General features: G+C 62.7%; 3 protein-coding genes across 4 annotated transcripts; 2 read left to right on the top strand and 1 right to left on the bottom strand.

Moving 5' to 3' along the window:
• Positions 1–2,091: 2,091 nt before the first annotated feature.
• LOC101910698 (claudin-4-like) lies at positions 2,092–10,210 on the top strand. Of its 2 annotated transcripts, none has more exons than XM_027784771.2 (2): positions 2,092–2,245; positions 9,355–10,210. In XM_027784771.2, exon 2 carries the CDS (start codon positions 9,364–9,366, stop codon positions 10,006–10,008), a length of 645 nt encoding a protein of 214 aa, XP_027640572.1. In that variant the 5' UTR covers positions 2,092–2,245; positions 9,355–9,363; the 3' UTR covers positions 10,009–10,210. The 2 variants fall into 2 exon arrangements, with proteins under 2 accessions (XP_027640572.1, XP_027640573.1); XM_027784772.2 differs by lacking the exon at positions 2,092–2,245 and adding an exon at positions 6,605–6,710.
• LOC101910866 (claudin-4) lies at positions 4,572–6,417 on the top strand. Its single transcript, XM_005236105.4, has one exon. It carries the CDS (start codon positions 5,772–5,774, stop codon positions 6,399–6,401), a length of 630 nt encoding a protein of 209 aa, XP_005236162.4. The 5' UTR covers positions 4,572–5,771; the 3' UTR covers positions 6,402–6,417.
• Positions 10,211–11,180: 970 nt separating the features above from the next.
• METTL27 (methyltransferase like 27) lies at positions 11,181–13,180 on the bottom strand. Its single transcript, XM_055797464.1, has 5 exons — positions 13,055–13,180; positions 12,856–12,984; positions 12,649–12,784; positions 12,476–12,568; positions 11,181–12,043 (listed from the first exon to the last, which is right to left on the bottom strand). The coding sequence occupies exons 1-5, from the start codon at positions 13,160–13,162 to the stop codon at positions 11,805–11,807; spliced, it is 705 nt and encodes a 234-aa protein (XP_055653439.1). The 5' UTR covers positions 13,163–13,180; the 3' UTR covers positions 11,181–11,804.
• Between the last annotated feature and the right edge of the window lie 5,530 nt (positions 13,181–18,710).

Raw genomic sequence — 18,710 nt, 5'->3', positions numbered from 1 at the left:
CAGACGGACAGAGAAACGAGTAGCCAGGTAAGGGAACGGAGAGCGCCGATATGTAACTTTGTTAATCAAGAAAGCCGCGTAGAAAGAAACCCCCTAATTTTGGAATAGAAATTGTTGCTATGTCAAGGTAAACTAATAAGTTCCTATTGTTCTAACGGTGTGCCTTAAATATCAACCAATCAGTGTTTTTTACACTTAAGATTTAACCAATCAGTGTGTAATATGTAGAAGGTAGAAACGTATATAATTGTAAGAAAATCACTAATAAACTGACAACTTGCTTGCATCAAGCTGCATCCCGTCTCTTCATTCGCCACACCTCCTGTCACCTCAGCACCCCATATCCATCCAGGTTGGCCTCTTGCCCCTTGCAGCACCCTGTATCTGACCTCTGTGACACCCCAATACCCTTTATCCAGCCAGGTTAGCCTCTGCCAGCCCATGGCATACCCAAAATACTCTGGACTGGTCAGGTGGCCTTCTGCCACCCCATTGAAACCTGATCACACCGCAAAGGACACCCCAAGACCCCCCCACCCAGCCAGGGTTGGTGGCTGGGGGGGTGGGGGTACCCCTATATGTGCTGTTGAGGGGGAGCCCATGCATGCAGCACCCCAGGGCCTTGTGTCCTTGTCCCTGGGGGTGCTGGGGATCCCAGCCGTCGGGGGCACCTTGGGATACCAGTGATGCCAGCGCTGCTGGCAGGTGATGGTGGGTCCAAGGCCAGGCTTGCCGGGGTGCTGCTGGCACTACACTGCCACCACCAGAGGGGGGTCTGGGCTGGCCGAGGGCCCCCAGGTCTGCACGCAGGGGTGCCGGCAGCACATGCATCAGGCAGAGCTGTGCCAGCGGCCCCGGGGTGTGGGTGCGCACAGATGCGCGCACACCCCCACACATAAACTCACACCCCCTCTGCCGGCAGGGACACCTGCACACGCAGCCGCACATGCAGCCAGCCGCACACAGACTGAGGCCAGCGGGCACACGACAGCAATGCGGGTGCACACACAAGGCACCTCATGGTGCGCACAAGGCTGCAGATGCACTAGCATGTGCACCCCCAGCTGCATTGCCATGGGTGGCTGCAGGGGCTGTGGGGCAGCAGGGGGGTCTAGGTGGGACTGTGGGGCAGGGGGTAGGGGCAGGGTTATACCATAAGCATGTCTGTGGGGCAATGGGGATACTTCAGGCAGGGGTGTGGGGCAGGGGGGGATACCCCCAGGTATGGATGTGAAGCAGGGGAAGAGGGGGATGCCTCAGGCAGGTGTATGGAGCAGTGGGGAGACCCCTGGGGTAGGGTCTACTGGGGCAGGTATGGGATGAGATGGGGCAGGTGAAGCATCGCAGCCCCTGACCCTGCAATCAGAGCCCACACACTGCGTCTCCACTTTGTTGTCCCAAATTGCCTAAAGTACAGGCTGCACACGGTGCCGCGCTGGCCCGGGGCAGCAGCTGCTGCCTGACTCACGACAGAGGAAGGGGCAAATCACCAGGGTTTCGGGGTGCTGGCTGCTGCTGCACGCTTCAGAACACATTCTTGTGGCAAGCAAACTGGCTTGCTGGTGTTTACCGAGAACAGCTGAGCAGGGCCAGGGTACCTGTGGGTGTCCTGGGAGCATCCCCATCCCTGCTGCTGTGTCCCCCACCCTGGTGAAGTCCCTCTGCTCCCCACCCCCACCCCCACCCCCAGATGGGAAGGGATGGAGGAGTATCACCCACAGCAGGTCCCCTGGGATGGGGACGAGATAGGGTGACCTCATGCAGCCACCAGTGGCATGGGGATTCGTTTGCCCCCCATGAGGTGGTGATCCCAGATGAAGCTCAGACCCAAAGGTCATGGGGGCATTGTCAGTTTGGTGGCCCATGCTGCGGGAAGCACACCTGTGCTGGCGGGGGGTTGGGGGTGGGGAGGTGTCATGCACTGCAGGCATCCCCCCATCCCCACTGTACACCCAGCACCCCGGGGGAGAGCAGGAGGTGACGACAGAAACCACCCCAGGCACCGTGGGGCTGTGTCCCACTCACGTGCACCCAGCAGCCGGCATGGGGTTTGGGGTGTTCCCCTTCCCCTGCGGTCTCGGGAGTGGGGAGTGACGGTGCGTTTCCCCCCCCCGGGCGAGTGGGGCCGGGGCGGTAAGTGCTACCTCGGCTGCTTATATTTCAGGCGCGGGGCTGCTGGCTCTGCCCTGGCCAGGGCACACAGGCAGCCCATTGTTGAAGCCCCTTCGGCGACAGCGGAGAGCAGGTAAGGCGGCTCTGACCATCAATGGTGGCTCTGTCTCCCAGCAGGGCGGGGATGGAGCTGCCGGCAGTGCCGGCGCCCAAACGGCACATGGGGGACAGTGGGGGGCATGGTCCAGTGGGACGTGGCAGGGGGTTGGCAGCTTGCCCAGGGGATTCTGGGCTGCCCGAAATCTCAGTGTGCTCTGAGCATCACCACCCTGACAGCTTCGAATCAGCTTCCCCAGGGCTTTGCCACAGCATCCCGCTTCCTCTGAGCATCGCCTGTGGAGGGAACCCCCATTGTGCCGCTCAAATCCCTTTTCCTGAGCCATTGCCGTCGTCTCCTCCATCCCTTCGAAAACCCCCTCGGCAGCACTTGGGCATAGTTTCCCCATTCAGAGCTGCTTGTTGCTCAGCAAATTGAGCAGGGCTTTTATTTTTGGAGTGACTTCAGGCTGAAAGTCCCTTTTCTGGCAGCCGTGTGTGCTGCCCGGCAGCTGCATCCCCCAAGGGACACCACAGTTCCCGGCGCATGGCTCCTCTCCGCTGAGCCGATCAGACTTTGCTTTCCCATAGCAGGAAACAACCTGACTCTGCATATTTGAGCCGGTCGGGGGGGTTTTATGTTGGGCAAGGACGTTTTTTGGGAACATTCAGTCTCTGGACTGCTGGTAACTAATCCCCGGCTGCCGGCAGGGAGAGGCTGCCCTGCTCCGTGCCGGCTGAGTGGAAGGGCTGGTGGCCGTGCCTTGTTTGGTGGATTTGAAGCCGGAGATCCCAGTGGATCACTGCTTGCTGGCAAGTCTCGCCTTCCCTTTTGGGACCTCGAGGTAGACGGGGTGGCAAGTTCACGCACAGGTGCTGGGGGGATAAGGGGCTCCCAGCTCATCAGCGTGGGGCTGAGCTGGTGCTCTGTGTGTATGTGAGGTGGGAATGTCACCTGCGTCCCAGGTGGGGAAGACCCCAACCCCTTTGGCTGAGTATTAGTGCCCTGAGCCCTCTCCCTGCGTCCTTTGCCCTGCGCAAGGTCAGGGTGGCACAGCCTCCATCATGTACCTGGTGGTGCCTGGCATCACGGTGACACCGGGTTTAATGTGGCCTCCCTGCTTGGGGATGGCCTCACCGCCCAGCCATAGGGTTGCAACATGTCCCCATCCCAGTGAAGCAGGGACAATCAGCGGAGAGCATTTTCTCAGACCCAAAGAGCTAGTGGCTGATGTGCTGGAATGGGAGCTCTGCTGTCATTGATGCTGAGAATGTGGATGGAGCAGGGGAAGGAGCTCAAACCCCTCCATCCTGCAAATCTCACTGGATTCAGGGCAGGGCACCTGCACCCAGCTGGGTGCTGCACCAGCACCCTCTGGCTCAGTAGGCATCAGGGATGGGGTTGGTTGTTACTTCTCCACTCGCTGCCGAGCCTGTGTCCATCGGTCCCGCTGGCTGGCAGTGCTGGGGACACTGGGTTGGCTGTGCTGGCCAGGCAAGTGTGTTGCTGGGGGACATGGGGGAGGGCACGGGGCTGTTTCTGGGTGGCAGCCACCAGTTTGAATATATGTCACGTTCTGGCTTTAATTACAGTAATTGGCTGTCAGAGGGCCCTGCTGGCGCCTGCTCTGCCTCCGAGGGGAAGCATGAGTGGCTCAGGCATTTGATGCTCCATTTGCAGAGTTGTCCCTGTCCCCACCTTGCCGTTTGTCCCCAGTCCAGAGGCATGTCCCCATATGCCTGCAGGGACATGGCCTATGCAAGGTGCACACACATGTAGGCATGTGCCTCTCCTCAGCCCCAAATAATTTGGTGGTTACAGCAGCTGGCTGGGAGGTGAAAACCATGCTCAGCCTCAGGCAGAGTATGGCCCTGACAGGGATGGTCTGGAGCCCCACAGATTAAAGGGAGCCCTTGACCACAAGGCTCTGGCTCCCGGGTGGGCACACTGGTATGTGAGCAATGTGGGAGCTCCAGTAGGACAGAGGGACAGACAGAGCATCCCACCATGGCCAGGCACCTGGGTGGCTCCTCTGGCACAGGGCAGGCAGGCAAGACCCCGGCTCATCCCCACGGGTCAGGGTCTGCAGCAAGACCTGAGTGTCCCCGAGTGCCTGGGCTCTGCCCTGTCCACTCCTGCCATGCCGCGCACCAGCAGCTGCAGCCCAGCTGCCACTGGCATCCTCATGGCACTGCAGTGCATGGACTGCCTGGCTCATCCCACCCCGTTGGGGCACAATGCCTGGGGACATCCCCACATGGATAGTGGCAGCTCTAGAGCCCATCATACCGAATAGTTAGCATAAGCAATTAGATCGTATTGGTAACGCCAGTGCTCGGGAAAACTAAGATAATGTCAGACACTTTTATCTTTTCCAGAGGCCTGGGATTAAGCTGGAGTGGTGAAACAGTGCAATGTCTGTCTGTCCATCCTTGTGGTCTGTCTGGCCTTGTGCTGCACCTATGTGGGTGCTGAAGAGGCTTTTGGAGAGAGTGGGGAGGGGACATGTAGGGGGGCTGATGCATTAGAGGAGAGGCTAGGCAGCGCCCAAAGCATTGGCATCAATATTGGCATTGATATCGGTATTGTCACAGCCTGGCCAGCAGGTACAGCTGGTTGTGCCAAAATGCTGCCAGCACGAGGTGGCCCTGCCTGCTTCTGGCACCCTGGTCCCCACCAGAGCAGTGGTGGCAACTGGGGTACCTCGAGGTCACCTCTGCCCCCTGCAGCTCTGACCCACCAAACCTGGCTGGCAGCGCAGGCAGCGGGATGCTGGCAGGCCTGGGACTGAGGGCTGCCATGTGAACACCGACTCGGCAGTGCAGTGCAAGGGCAGGTGGGTTTGGGGGTCTACCCCCGCCTCTCCCCGGGCAGCACCGTCTCTCCTCCGGAGGGAGCCAGCAGCCACTCCAACCGGTTTGTGGGTCTGGGTGGTGACACCTCCTGCCCGAGGCCTGATGAAGGGTTGGGAAGCACTGGCACAGACGCCAAGGAACAAACAAGAGCTGCTTGTGTCCCGCCGGGCATGGAGCCCAGCAGTGGGGCAGGGATGGCATGCTGCTCCCTGGGCACAGGGCCATGTGGGACCAGAGGCTGGACCGCTGCTGGAGCAGCCACCTCATGAGCTGGGGGCAAACCGAGGCACAAAAGTGTGGAGGGACCCCATCCAGGTGCTGGAGCAGGAGGTGCCAGCAGTGATGGCAGAGACATCCCAGTGCCTGGACACCAGCTCTTCCCCTTCAGCATCCCAGGCTGAGCCCCAGCAGCTGCCCTTGGCATGTCCTGCCTGCCCAGTGGGACACACTGCTGCACCTGGGTGGCCTGATCCCAGTTCCCTGCGTCCTTCTCCGTGGGAGCAGCCAGGATATTAAGTGTCATTGCTGCAGGGAGAAATACAAGCGGAGGAATCCTGGGAAACTGGTTTTACCCCTCTGTCTGGTGCTGGCGGCAGTACGGCGGCTGCAGCAGTGCTCCTCCCTCGGCAAAGGCATATAATGCCTGCCATGGTCCCAGCAGCCGGCACTGTGCTGCGGGAGGCGGCCAGGGGTGCAGGCAGCGAGCAATGGCCTCCATGGGACTGCAGGTGCTGGGCATTGCCCTCTCCGTCATCGGCTGGTTGGCCTCCATCCTCTGCTGCGCGCTGCCCATGTGGCGGGAGACGGCCTTTGTTGGCAACAACATCGTGGTGGCCCAGATCATCTGGGAAGGGCTGTGGATGAGCTGCGTGGTGCAGAGCACGGGGCAGATGCAGTGCAAGGTCTATGACTCCCTGCTGGCCCTGCCGCAGGACCTGCAAGCCGCCCGCGCCATGGTGGTGGTGGCCATCATCGTGGCCATCCTGGGCACCCTGCTCGCTGTCACTGGTGGCAAGTGCACCAACTGCGTGGAGGATGACACCGCCAAAGCCAAGGTCATGATCCTCTCTGGCATCATCTTCATCGTCGCCGGCATCCTCATCCTCATCCCCGTCTCTTGGTCGGCCAACACCATCATCCAGGACTTCTACAACCCGCTGGTCACTGATTCCCAGAAGCGGGACCTGGGGTCATCTCTCTATGTGGGCTGGGCAGCCTCTGCGCTCCTGCTGCTGGGGGGGGGGATCCTCTTCTGCACCTGCCCCCCTCGGGGCGAGAAGCCCTACTCTGCCAAGTTCACGGCTGCTCGCTCGCTGCCAGCCAGCAACTACGTCTAGGAGCCACTGCGCCTGCCTGGAACCCCCAGCCACAGCGGGAGCTGGGAGCTCCCGGGGTGCTGCCGGCCGGCAGCCGGGGCAGGGAGGGCCGGCAGCTGGGGTGGTGCAAGGGAGGGCAGACAGAGCTGCCTTTGTTCCACGGGGGATTGGAGCTGGTTCTTTAATCTCGGTTGAGACGGGGAACAAGGAGATCCTGTCCTGGCTGCCCCCCTGCCCAGCAGGGGTCCCGCTCCCCTCAGAGCACCCAGCTGTGGCATCTTCTCCAAGACACCACTCGATCCCTGCCCGTCGAGCATCTCCTGGTTCCCGGTATTGGGGTGTGCTGTGTGGTGACGCAGCCCCCAGGGGCCCGTCCCGTGGGTGGCACAGGGCTCTTGCTGGGTAAAGCCCCCCAGAATGCGTCCCTTGGGATGGGTGGTGGTGCTGGTGGGGACAGCAAACCTGTCCCATGCGGTCATGGGGATGCGCTGGCTCCGCAAACCCCGGCAGGGGCTTGAGGGGCAGCAGGGGCTCTCACCTGTCTGTACTCTAAATTTTGAGTTTGACCTACTTTTGGAACTCAGAGCAGCTTCACAGACGTGCGATTTCTCGCAGCAGCTCCCTGGGGCGGGGGCATCATTATCCTGGGAGTGGGAAGGCAGCAGCTGGGCTGGGAGAACCGGTTGGAGTGGCAGGAGTGGTGCAGGACTGTGCACCCACATGGAGCGGGGCAACACCCAGACCCGACCCCATCCCGTGAGGTGCACACAGCCCCATGGTCCCCTCAGCATCCCCCGAGTGGGTTCCCCGGGCCAGAGGCGGGAGAGGATGGCTCACGGTGCCCCCCTGGCTGTGCTGCCATCCATCCCTTCATCGCAGCCTTCCTTCATTAAATGGCAGCTGCTCAGACCCCACTGTGCTTCGTTTTCTTTACCTTCCCCAACACCAACCTCAGTGCTGGGACAGCCTGGTGCTCTTGTGCTGTGGGGCCCTGTCCCCCTGAGAGCCCCCAAATCCACTCTCCAGACCTTCCGTGATCTCAGCTACCTCCTGACCCCTGCTCCACCCCTGGCACTACCCACCGCTTCCCTCCCTTGGCGGGGTGACAAGGGGTGCCTCCGTGGTACAATGTCTTAGTGATGCCAGTCACGGTGTCAGGGCTGCCCCACACCTGTCCCAGCGTGATCTTCCCACCCGAGCAGGAAGGTGATGGGCGCTGGCGAGGGCGGGTGGGGGTGCACTGGCCCTGGGGCCACCTGACGGCCCCGGCTGGGAGCACCCCGGGTCTGGCATGGGCAGTGCCAGCTGTTTTGCCTATCTTGCTGCCGGCATGGCAAGCTGTGCTGGGGCACAACCAGTGCTCTGCTGGCTTGGGAACATCCTTCCCTCCTGCCTCAGGGTGCATGGGGATGAGGGGTGATGCCGGCTGCCTGGCACTGGGTGTCTCATCTGGGTCTGGGGGCTTGAGGGTTCCCAGCTCCCTCACTCCTTCGCTGGGAGCAGGAATGGTGGAAAATGCTCCTGTGGCCCTGTGGTACCGACAGCCAGGTGTAAATGTGTGCAGGATGCTCTGGTGAGCATCTCTGCTGGGATCCACAGGGCCACTGCTTGTCCCCACTGCAGGTGGTTGTGCGCCCCATTTTGGGTGTCTCTTGTGGTCCAGGTCCCGCTGGCTGGGGAAGGGTGCCTGGGATGGCTTCCTGTCACCCCGACCTCCCAAGAGGCTGGTCTCCCTTTTGTGGGGACAGGGACTTTATTTTTGGCCCAAAGAAGCTCTCATGGACAGGGGGGACAAAGTCCCAGCGCTAGGTGTCCATCAGGATGCAGAGGGATGAAAGGTGCTGGGGAAGGAGTGAGGACGCAATAGGGGAAAAGAGGCTGGAGAAACCAAAACTGGCACCAGAGGAATGATGGCGAAACCTCCTGCAAGTACTGCAGGGTGTGTTGGGCACAGCCGATACCCTGCTGCCACTCAGGAGTCATAAAAACTCAGCTGGTCCCAGCTGCCAAGCAAGGATGCAAGCACCCATGGGTGTACTCTGCCCCATGGCAGTACAGGGGCTCTGCTCCGTGCAGGGCTGAGCAGCCATTTGGGCTGAGTCAGGGGCCACGGTGGCCTTGTGTGACTCTGCTGGAGCTGTGAGCATGTCCGGGCCACCCCTCCTACAGGGATGACCCTGTGGTAGCCCCTCTCCAGGGGTTTGCCCTCTCGGTGCTGCTCCCAGTGCAAAGGAAGAACGGGTATCGCTGAAACTGCTGAGCACCACAGCCAGGGCCAGAGGTAGACTTGAGCTCTGACCTGTTTCCAGCACCCCAGAGAGGAAATCCTGGGTCCAAAGGGTGCTGCAGCCCAGCTGCCAAGGGCAAAGCAGAACCTGCCCTTGAACAGGGAGCAGATGGTGCCATGGCGAGGGCAGGGGCTGCCTCACCTGCCCATGTGCCCCGGTGCAATGCTCGTGGCTGAGGAAGCTGAAGTACCAGCAATGGAGCAGGGGATGGGGTGGGTGCTGTGGGGTGGCTGCCTTGGCAGGACACGGTGGGGGGGTGTCTGTGCTTTGGAGCATGCCAGGGTGGGCACAGTGAGCCCCTCACCCTGCTCCCTGAAAGACATACCCTCCCTAATACTTGCCATGCACTTGGACCAGCTGGGATGGGGTGGTGGCAGAGGACTGTCCTGTGCTGTAGTGGCATTGTAGGGGCTATCATGACACACAGGGGCTTCTGCACCTTGGCCTGCCCAGGGCCTGGGTGCTCAGTGCCACATGTGTCCCCATACCGACCTGCAGCAAGGCCCCATACCATGCATGTCCCTTATTGACCTGCAGCAATGCCTCACGCCACATGTGTCCCCGTGTTGGTCTGCAGCCGTTCCCACCCAGATGGGGTACAGACACACCCAGCAAGAAGTCCACGCCCTTCAGAAAGCTTCCTGGCTTGAGACCGTGTCTGTGATGGCTGTGCCCTGTCCCCACAGGTGCTGTTGATGGCGATGATGACAATGCAGCTGGGTGGGCTGATGCTGGCTGTGCTGGGCTGGCTAGGCTCCATCCTCACCTGTGCGCTGCCCATGTGGAAGGTGACGGCCTTCATCGGCTCAAACATCGTGGTGGCCCAGGTCTTCTGGGAAGGGCTGTGGATGAACTGTGTGTATGAAAGCACGGGGCAGATGCAGTGCAAGGTCTACGACTCCCTGCTGGAGCTCACCTCCGACCTGCAAGCGGCTCGTGCCTTGGTGGTCACCTCCATCTTTGTGGCCTTCTTTGCCTTCCTCACTGCCGTCTCAGGTGCAGACTGCACCCGTTGTGTGGATGACAAGAGCACCAAGACCAGGATCTCCATTGTGGCAGGTGCCATCTTTGTCCTGGCCAGCATCATGCTGCTCATCCCTGTCTCCTGGTCTGCTAACAGCATCGTCAGCAACTTCTACAACCCCATGGTGCCCGAGGCCCTCAAGAGAGAGCTGGGGGCTGCCCTCTACATTGGCTGGGCCTCCAGTGCCCTCCAGCTCTTTGGCGGAGGCATCCTGTGCTGCTCAGGACCCCCATCCCAGCAAGACCCCTACCCTAAGAAGTACAGAGCAGTGAAAACCTGCAGCCCGATGAGCTATGCCATGAAGGACTATGTGTGAGCCACTGTGCCTGGGTGCCCGCCTGAGGGAGAGCACCACTGCCCCTCTCCTGCTTCACATGCCACCCCCGCTGCCCACACGCTGCCTCATCCTACCTGTCCCCACACTGGCTGCACCCCTAGTACGGTCCTCCCATGTGTGTCCTTCCCTGGTGCACAGGGGCTGTGCTCGCAATGGGCTATAAACACCTCGGTGCCACCAAGGCTGCCTGGGCTCATTTCGAAGTGTTGTGGTGTGAGGGAAGTATGGTGACACGTCCTATGGGTGTTGTGCCCTGCCAGCCTGCTTCCAGCTCTGGGGCTGCTGCCCTGGTGCCTGGCATGTCCCCAGGTCCCCATGAGGATGTGGCAGTACCCAGCCAGGGCACTCTCTGCATGCCCTCCAGCAGGGAAATGGAGGCAGGGAGAGGGTGCTGAGAGCCAAGAGGGGCATCGGGGGACACAAGGCTCCCAAAGCTCAGTCCTTTGAGCCCTGAGGGATTGGGAGGGGACCCTAGAGAAAGGCCAAATCCCTCTCCCCAGCAGCCCTCCTCTGCCCACCCCAGAGGGTCTGCAGCCCATTGCTCTGGGAACAGCGCACAGCAGGCAGGCAGTGGAGGCAGGGTGTTTATTTGACAGCCATGTGCAGGGATGGGGACAGCCATGACCCTCAGATGCCCAGGGGACAGCGCTGGGGACAAGCAGGGAGAGACGGGAGCAGGACAGCTCCCCACAATGGATCCAGGGACCCCAAGACCTGGGGGGGGGGGGGGGGGGGGGGGGGGGCAATGCAGAGGGGTGACAAGGGCCATGGGGAGAGCAAGTGTGGGAAATGTGGGATGCCCTGGGTGGAGGACTGGGACACACAGAGCCACTGCCTCCCACTGGGGAAGAGCTCCCGAGGGGAAAGAAGCAACCTGTTCCCCAGGGCCACAGGAACGGGATGAGCAGGAACAGGTCTGGGGGAAGAGAAAAGGAAGAAAGGAAATTATTCCAGCAAGAGATTTGGGTAAAAAACTTCCCAAGGGAGCAGTGGAGGAGGAAGAGTGAGGGCAGCATGGCAAGGGGCTTGGGAAACAGGCTGGGCAGGTGATGCTGGGTGGCTCCTGTGTGGGGAGCAGCCACCGGCTCCTGAAGTTCCTTCCAGCCTCATTTCCCACCCAGACCATTAACTACTGAGCCATAGGAAAATGAGAGACTTAAGCAGCTGTTGCAGGATGAAAGGCCAATGTGGTACTTGGAAAGCTTCTCCGTCTGGGTGTCACCTTGGCACAGCTGCTCCTGGTTTGGATGTGGGATTTCCTGCACCTCAGGGTACACTGGGTTAAGTCCTGGGGAGGATGAGGATGGGCGATCACAGGACATGGCAATGGGGCCCCACCTCCAACAGTCCTCAGGTAAAGACCACAGGGGTCTGGGGTGGGGAAGATGAAGAAGGATCCACGTTTTGACCATGAGGGCTGAGAGGTGGGCATGGCAGCGAGACATCCCAGACAGGATATAGCTCTGAGCAGCCAGCTGGGTCCGTGAGATGTCACGGTGAGGGCCGAGGTGTTGGGGACGGTACCTGAATGTCAGAGCTAGTGGTGGTGCCCAGGAGACCCTAGTGAAAACATCAGACCCTCCCTATGCTGAAGAGCAGGCAAGGTCCCCAGGGCCCAGAACTCGACGGGGGAAGGAGCATGGGGAAGGGCATGGGGATGCTCCCTGAAAACACTGTCACTCCCCAGCAGCTGCCCTGCTCTGGGAGGGGGTCCCTGGCTGGGTTTGACAAGGGGCAAAGTGCTCACTTCCACCCCCGCCAGAGCCGTGTCGCATTTATCCCTCCTCGAGGGGGGGGACAGGGCATTTTCGATAGATGTAGACCACTCCGGAGATGTAGCCGGTGCCCTGGGTGCTCTCCTCCTCGGAGGTGGCCCTCTCCCAGCGCTCCACCTCCTGGGCCAGCACCTTCTGCCAGGCTCCCTGCCTCTCCAGCTTCTCCAGCACTGCCTCCAGCTCTGCCTTGTACCGCAGGTTCGAGGGGTTGCTCCTTGTAGTCAGGCAGAGGAAACCTCCTGCCAGGAGAGGGGACGGGTGACATTGGGTGTCCCCCACTGGAAAGGTGGGGATGAGGGGAGGCAGTGAGACCCTGCCAGGAGTCAGTGGGCAGGCCAGGGGGCAGGGGCCGGGCAGGCCAGGAGGCCAGTGGGCAGGGGACTGGCAGGATGTCACACCTGAGCACAGGCTGTCATGCATCAGGAGTGCCACCATCACCTCCTGTGACACCTGCTGTGTCCCTCTGCCTGAACCCTGCCAGCAGGCAGGGCCAGGGACGGGGGTGCCATTGCATGTCCCTGCCTGTGCCTGGCAGCAGGGACAAGGCCATGTCCTGGCTGTGCCACAGGGCCAGCGCCCAGCTGAAGACCCACATCCACTGGGACCTGATGACCCTGTCCTGCCACCCTGGGGGGTGCTGGCGGGAGGGGACAGCGGGGACACCGGCTCACCCGGCTTGGTGACACGCAGCAGCTCCGGCAAAGCTGCACTTGGCACCTGCCCCTCGCCCAGGGCCCCCACCACCATCACGGCATCGTAGTGCTCTGCGGGGACACGTATGGCATCACCGGGGGGGGAGCCTCCGGGGGGCAGGCGCCCCCCCCCGCCGGTACCGGCCTATTACCTGGGGGCACGGGCAGGGGCTCCTGGCCCAGGACACACCGCTGCAGCTGCCGGTAGAGGCCGGTGCTCCGCGCCTGCTCCAGCATCCCCGCGCTGCCGTCCACGCCGTGCAGGCAGCGGAAGCCGCGGCGGTGGAGCTGCGTGGACAGCCGGAGTGATGGCACCGTTAGCTCCATTCCCCGCCCCGTCCCGCCCCGCCGCCTCGTACCTCCCGCGCTACCAGCCCAGTGCCACAGGCCACGTCGAGCAGCCGCGCCCCGGCGGGCGGCGCGGGGAAGGCGAATGAGAGCGAAGCGGCGGCCAGGTGCGGAGCCCGGTACTCCAGCGCCGCCACATCCTGCGGAGACACGGCGATTAGCGGCGCCGGGCAGCGCCCGCGGTGCCCCCGGCGCCCCCGGCCTCGGTACCTGCTCGTAGCGGGCGGCCCAGCCATCGTACTGCCGCAGGCGCTCGGGCAGCGCCGCACCGCCGTGCACCGCCGCCACCCGCTCCCGCACCGCCGCCGGCAGCCACATCCCCGCACCCCCGCCGCTGCCACGGCCGCAGCCCCGCCCCCGCGCCCCATTGGCCCCGCGCTCCCACCCCGGCCCCCCACGCCCCATTGGCTCCACGCCCTGACCACGCCCCCACGCTCTATTGGCTCCGCACACTGGCCACTGCTACGCCCCCTGCTCTCTATTGGCTTCGTACAGCTGCCCCGGCCACGCCTCCCCGTCTTCCATTGGCCGCCGGACCCGCTCCGCGGCGCCTCAGTCCCGCTCCCTCAGGGGGGTGGTGCGCCGGGGGCGGCCAAGTGCGCCGGGGGGTGGGGCAGGAGGGGACACTGACACACACAGAGCGGGGGTGGTGACCAAGCTCTTCAGGGCGCCGCAGAGTGTCCCGAGGGGCTGGCACCGAGTGCCCCGGAGGGTGACCCCGTGTGCGGTGACACGAGGTGCCCCAGAGCCACCGCTCCCCCGCTGCAGCGTCCCTGCCCCGCCCCGGCGCTGCTGGCGATGGCTGTGTCCGGCGGGCCCGGCGCTCTCAGCCTGCAGCCGCGCCTCCCGGAGTGCGGGGGTGGTGCCGTGCGCTCCGCCAGCGCCCCGCCACGGCAGCGCCGCCAGCGGGGGGGGCACGGGCACTGGTCACCGGGCCCTCCATGCCCTGGCGTGCCCGAGGACGGGAGCGGAGCCCGGGGCCGAGGAGGCACGTCTCGCTGCGTCGCGCTGGGGTTTCGCCCCTGGGGAGCGGGACACGGGAGCATCACTGGGCGCGGGGGGGTGAGGTGCCTCCTCCGGGTCACCCAGCTCTGGGGTGCCGGGCCCGGCTGCTCGGCGCCTGTAACATGCCGTGCCGAGCTGATTAACGGGAGGTGCTCGTTAGCGCTGAGGCAGGGAGGCCCGGCCCGGGCTGGCGCGCCCGGCGTGTCCCCGCGGCGCCGGGGGCGGCGGTGCCCGCTGCTGCAGCAGCCCCGGTGTCCGCCGTGCGGGGCGTGGGGCAGGCTCTGCCTCGCGGGGTGCTGTGACCCGTCCCTTGGCTTCTGACATTTCCCCAGAGGGAAGCAGGCAAATCCACCCGCTGATGAACGACCGCAAGGACATGAGGGTGTCCCGCAGGGGCCAGTGGCCACCCCGAGGCCACGCTGGTGGCTCTCGTCCCCTCCTGCTACGGCCGGCAGCTGGCTGGTGCTCCCTCCTGTCCCCGCCTGTACCCCCGGCGATGGCCACTTCACCGCCACCGGGCTGCTGCGGGCCGGGGAGGAGCCCCGTAGGGACCTGCCCACGGTCACGCGTGGAGGCTGGCGCTGCCCCTGGGGCCGGGCAGTGCTGGCCGGGGGCCTCGAGAGGGAGCCCTCCGCCCGCGCTCGGCCCCGGCCGGCATGGCACTGCCCCGACCCCCGAGGCACCGGCTCCCGCGCTGCCTCCCGGCCAGCAGCGGCCGGGTCACCCCCAGTGACGCCTTCGGAGCGGGGTGTGGCAGAGGGGATGCGTGGGGCTGGGGCGGGCAGCGAGGGGTCGGACCCACGCAAATGGGGATCGTCCCCACTCACGGCCAGAACACACGGGTGGCTCCTGGATGGGGGCTGTGGGGGGCTGCCACCCCTGCGACAGCTCCAGCCACCCTGGGTGGATGCTTTGTCCCCTCCACAGCCGCCGGCATGGGTCCGATCCAGCCCGCTGAGTTCTGCATCTCCCTTCACAGCACTGCGGTGACCACTGGGCAGCTTTGTGGCCAGGCCTTAATAACGGGTGTCACACTCCCAGCACGGTTCCCACTGCTCATTGAAGCCTGATCTTCATTTACAAGAGAAACCAGAGGCAGGGTGCACTGCCAGCGTCCCCCTGCCCCGGGTGCACTGCCTGCTGGGCTGCAATGGGGTCGTGCCTTCCCCAAGCCTCCACCTGCACTGATCCAGCCCCACATTAGCTGGTGCTTTTCCAAACATCACCTTCCCTGGGCCGGCTCTCTCCGCAGCGCAGCACACAGCTGTGCAAACAGCTTCGCTCCACACCCAACGGCTCAGCAACTTTGGGCTGGCTTGGACCCAGCATCAGCCAGCTGGGGTCTGGACCACGTTGGAGGCCCCAGGCTGTCCCCTGAGGATGCACGGCAGGACAGAAGGGACCCCCACAAGGGGTGGCAGCAGGTTGCAGCGGATTGGAGCTTCCCCATTGCAAGTGCTGGTGCTGAGGCTGGACTTTGTCTCGGCACGTGGCCTGGCACTGGAGGGCTCCCACCTGGGCATGTGCTGTCATGGTGCAGTTCCTTGGGGTGCTGTCCTTGTGCCCTGTCTGGGGACTGGGGATCTGGCTATGCCCTGGCTATGCTGGCTGCATGAGGCACATCGTGCTGTCCTGCTGGGACCCTGGAGCTGCAGCTGGGCCCGCTCAGTGCAACCGTGCCAGTGGGGTGTTTCCATCACCCCTCAACATGGAGGCTGGGGAGATGCGCATCCCTGAAGCAGGAGCTTGGCTGGCCACCCCGAGCCCACAGACCTCTGCCATGACCTCGCCTGCCCTCCCTCACCAAGAAGATGGTTCCCGGTGGAAGGGCAGCTTAGGTGAGTCTTTCACCCTTGAAGCTTTCCCACTGGGACAGGCGGTGGGAAAGACCATGTCTGAGCTGGGTTTGGATCCTCTGTGGGGCCAGGCATCTCCAGCTTGGGCTCCACCAGCTCTAGCAATGTCATCTGCCTCCAAACCTGCCTGTAGGTCCCACATCTGAGCCAGTCCTGGACACCTGGGTAAAGTGTGCAGTGGCAGTCACTACACTGGGCAGGTGGGCTTGCATTTCCTAGGGCTTGTGCAGGGCATCCCTGGCATGCCCTTGGCCCTCAGTGTTGGACTAATGCTGTCCCCTGGACAAACCGATGCTGGTGGGCAATCTCTCTTTATCAGAGTGGAGCCACAGGATGCTGGGTCCCATGACCTTGTGTGCCCCAGAGACTTGCTGGGTTGCCCATGGAGCCACTCATGAGCCCAGTGGCATCAATTAGTGATGGACAGCTCGTTCCCAGCAAGGGAATGGAGAGAGGCATGTGCATAAGGCTTGTGCTTCTGTGGGCACCCTGACATATCCAGGTGGTTTGAGATGATATTCATCACACTTGTGCCCCTGTGTCCTGGGCCATCACCAGCTGTGATGGCTGTGCTCGTGGGGTGTGGGATGGGATGTGGGCTGGAGGCTGGGGTGAGTACCCCTGTTAGCACCCTGTGTGCACCCACACAGCTTCTCGTCCGAGTGGCTCCCACTGGCATTGGCTGCTGGGAGCTCACAGGAGCTGCAGACTGAGCCAAGTCACTCCGCTGCCAGGGCTGTCTTGGCACCCATGTCCATTCCCTGGGTTTATGGAGCAATCAAACCCCTTCAGCCTGTACTTTGCCAGCCCTCCCAGATGCCTCCCCTCTGCTTCCCCCACCCCAGCACCACAGCCTGGTGCATCGTCTTGCCCCAGAGGTGCTCTCCCCCACACCACCCCTTGGGACAAGGGCCCTGCAGGTTCTGAGTACCACGATGGCCAAAAGACCCCCTCAGAGCAGCACACTGCTGCCTGCATCAGCAGCTGAGAGTCCAGCTTCTCCATGTAGCCTTCAGACTTGACAAACGGGCAAGAATGATGTGCTGCAGGGGCTGGGGCATGCTGCATGGGCTGTGTGGGTGGCTCCGTGCTGCGCAGGGGTTTGCATGTGCTTCTCTGGTCCCTATTGTTTACACTCATGGGTGCTCAGAGCCTGGTACTTGGGTTTTTCCCAGCTCCTCAGTCCAGCTGGGGAGTGGATGTGTTCCCTGGGGTTGGACAGGGGGATCAGAAGCTTAATGGGGACTCGGCAGCTTTTGACTCAAGGGACTTTGGTGACAGTCATAGTGACTGTCACTGAAAGCTGTCAGGGACATGGACTGCATCTCTGTACACCTCTCCCTACCGCAGGTCCTCCTTGGTGGTATGGGGAGAATGCCAAGGCCAGAGAATGTCCTCAGGGCACCCAAGGCATGCACAGCTGTGGGAAGGGACCTCTTATGGTCCTCTGAGCTCTCTGCTGCACATCCTGAGCCTGGGGAAGCACAGACAGCCATCCTGTGGGGCATTTGAGCCCTACAAGGTGGAGCACTTGCCCTGCTGAAGTGGGATGTTCTGCAGGGTGCAGAGCTGGGCTATGAATGGAGCAGAGCAGGAAAACCCTGTGGGGTGCCAGCCAGGTGGGACCTGGAGAGCTGCTGTGGGGAGGCAGAGGCAGGAGAATGCATGTCCCCGTGACCAAGAAGGTGGCAGAAAGCAGGATGGATGGGGTGGCTGGTGCAGTTTTGCACATCAGTGCTGCTGTGGGCTGGGCTGGCTCCACACTTGCATGCATGAGTGTTTTCTTTTTCCAACACCCAAACGTAGCCTGAGTCCATCAGCCCCTGAACTGTCCAGTCCTTCCCTAAAGCCCAGCCCTCTGCTGTCCAGGGACAAGTGGATTTTTCCCCCTAACACACATCACTCAGCACCATGAGCCCCCCAGGACTGCTGGGCTTCTGCCTGACTTCTCAGTCTGTAAATCCAAGCATTGCTGTGATTGATGATGGCCAGGGCTGCTGTCACTAAACCTTCTGCACTGGCCCCTAACACCCGCATGGCTCATGACCAGGTAGCAAGAAAAGGCTGAGATATAAATCAGTGCGGCATGGCGCAGAGCTGGCTGGAGATCAGACCCGTGGAGCAGGCAGGCAGACTGGGGGAGCAGCTCACATAGCTGATTCATGACTTCTTGCATGGTTGGGAAGGTTGTCCTCCTGCCAGCAAGCCATGCTGCCTGTGCCACATGCAGCCCCTGTGGACATGACATGTTCCCTGGCTGTGGCCTGCCACCCTGCAGGGCTCTGACCACAGGGTCAGGTCACAGAATGATGTCTCCACCACGCTGGGAACATCCCCAGGCTCCCACATCAGCCCCAGCCTTTGCACATGAACCACCTGCTTCCCATCCTACCCCCAATGAGTGTCGCTCCCAACCCTCCCGCACCTTCAGTGCATGGTGTTCCATTCCCCTACACCCCCAGGGTATGGTGCTCCCTTCTCTGCACCCCCAGTGCATGGTGCTCTCGCTCCTGCACCCCACTGCATGGACTCCAACCCCTTCTGTACCCCAAATCTATGGTGCTCCCACCGCCCTGCATCCCCAGGGCACAGCAACCCCATGTCAGTACATCATGGGGGCACAGTGGTCCCACGCCGACGACATTCCCATTTCTCACTGTCCCCATCCCAAAGGGCAGCAGCTCTGCTCGCCATGTGTGTGCCTGCAGCCCTCACCTGAGCCCCCTCCGCCCGGCTCAGCCTCACCCTCACTGCTGAGCAGCCCCAACGGCCCCATGCCCACACCCCAGCCCCCTGTCCATAGCCCATGGACCTCATGCCACGTCTGTCCCAGCTGCATTTTCCCCAGTCCCCCTTGCTCCGTCTTGCTGTCCCCACTGTCATCTGCTCTCCTCCCCTGACCAGGGACTTCCACCTCCCACCCTGGCCAGGTCCAACACACCTTGGCAGCCCGCTCCGTCGCTCAGCTCCAACCCCCCCCTCCCCCCCCCCCCCCCCCCCCCCCG

Source organism: Falco peregrinus, chromosome 2 (assembly GCF_023634155.1).
Source record: "Falco peregrinus isolate bFalPer1 chromosome 2, bFalPer1.pri, whole genome shotgun sequence".
Lineage (NCBI taxonomy): Eukaryota > Metazoa > Chordata > Aves > Falconiformes > Falconidae > Falco > Falco peregrinus.
The sequence above is the reverse complement of the archived record's forward strand: the minus strand, read 5'-3'. Positions and strand labels throughout refer to the sequence as shown.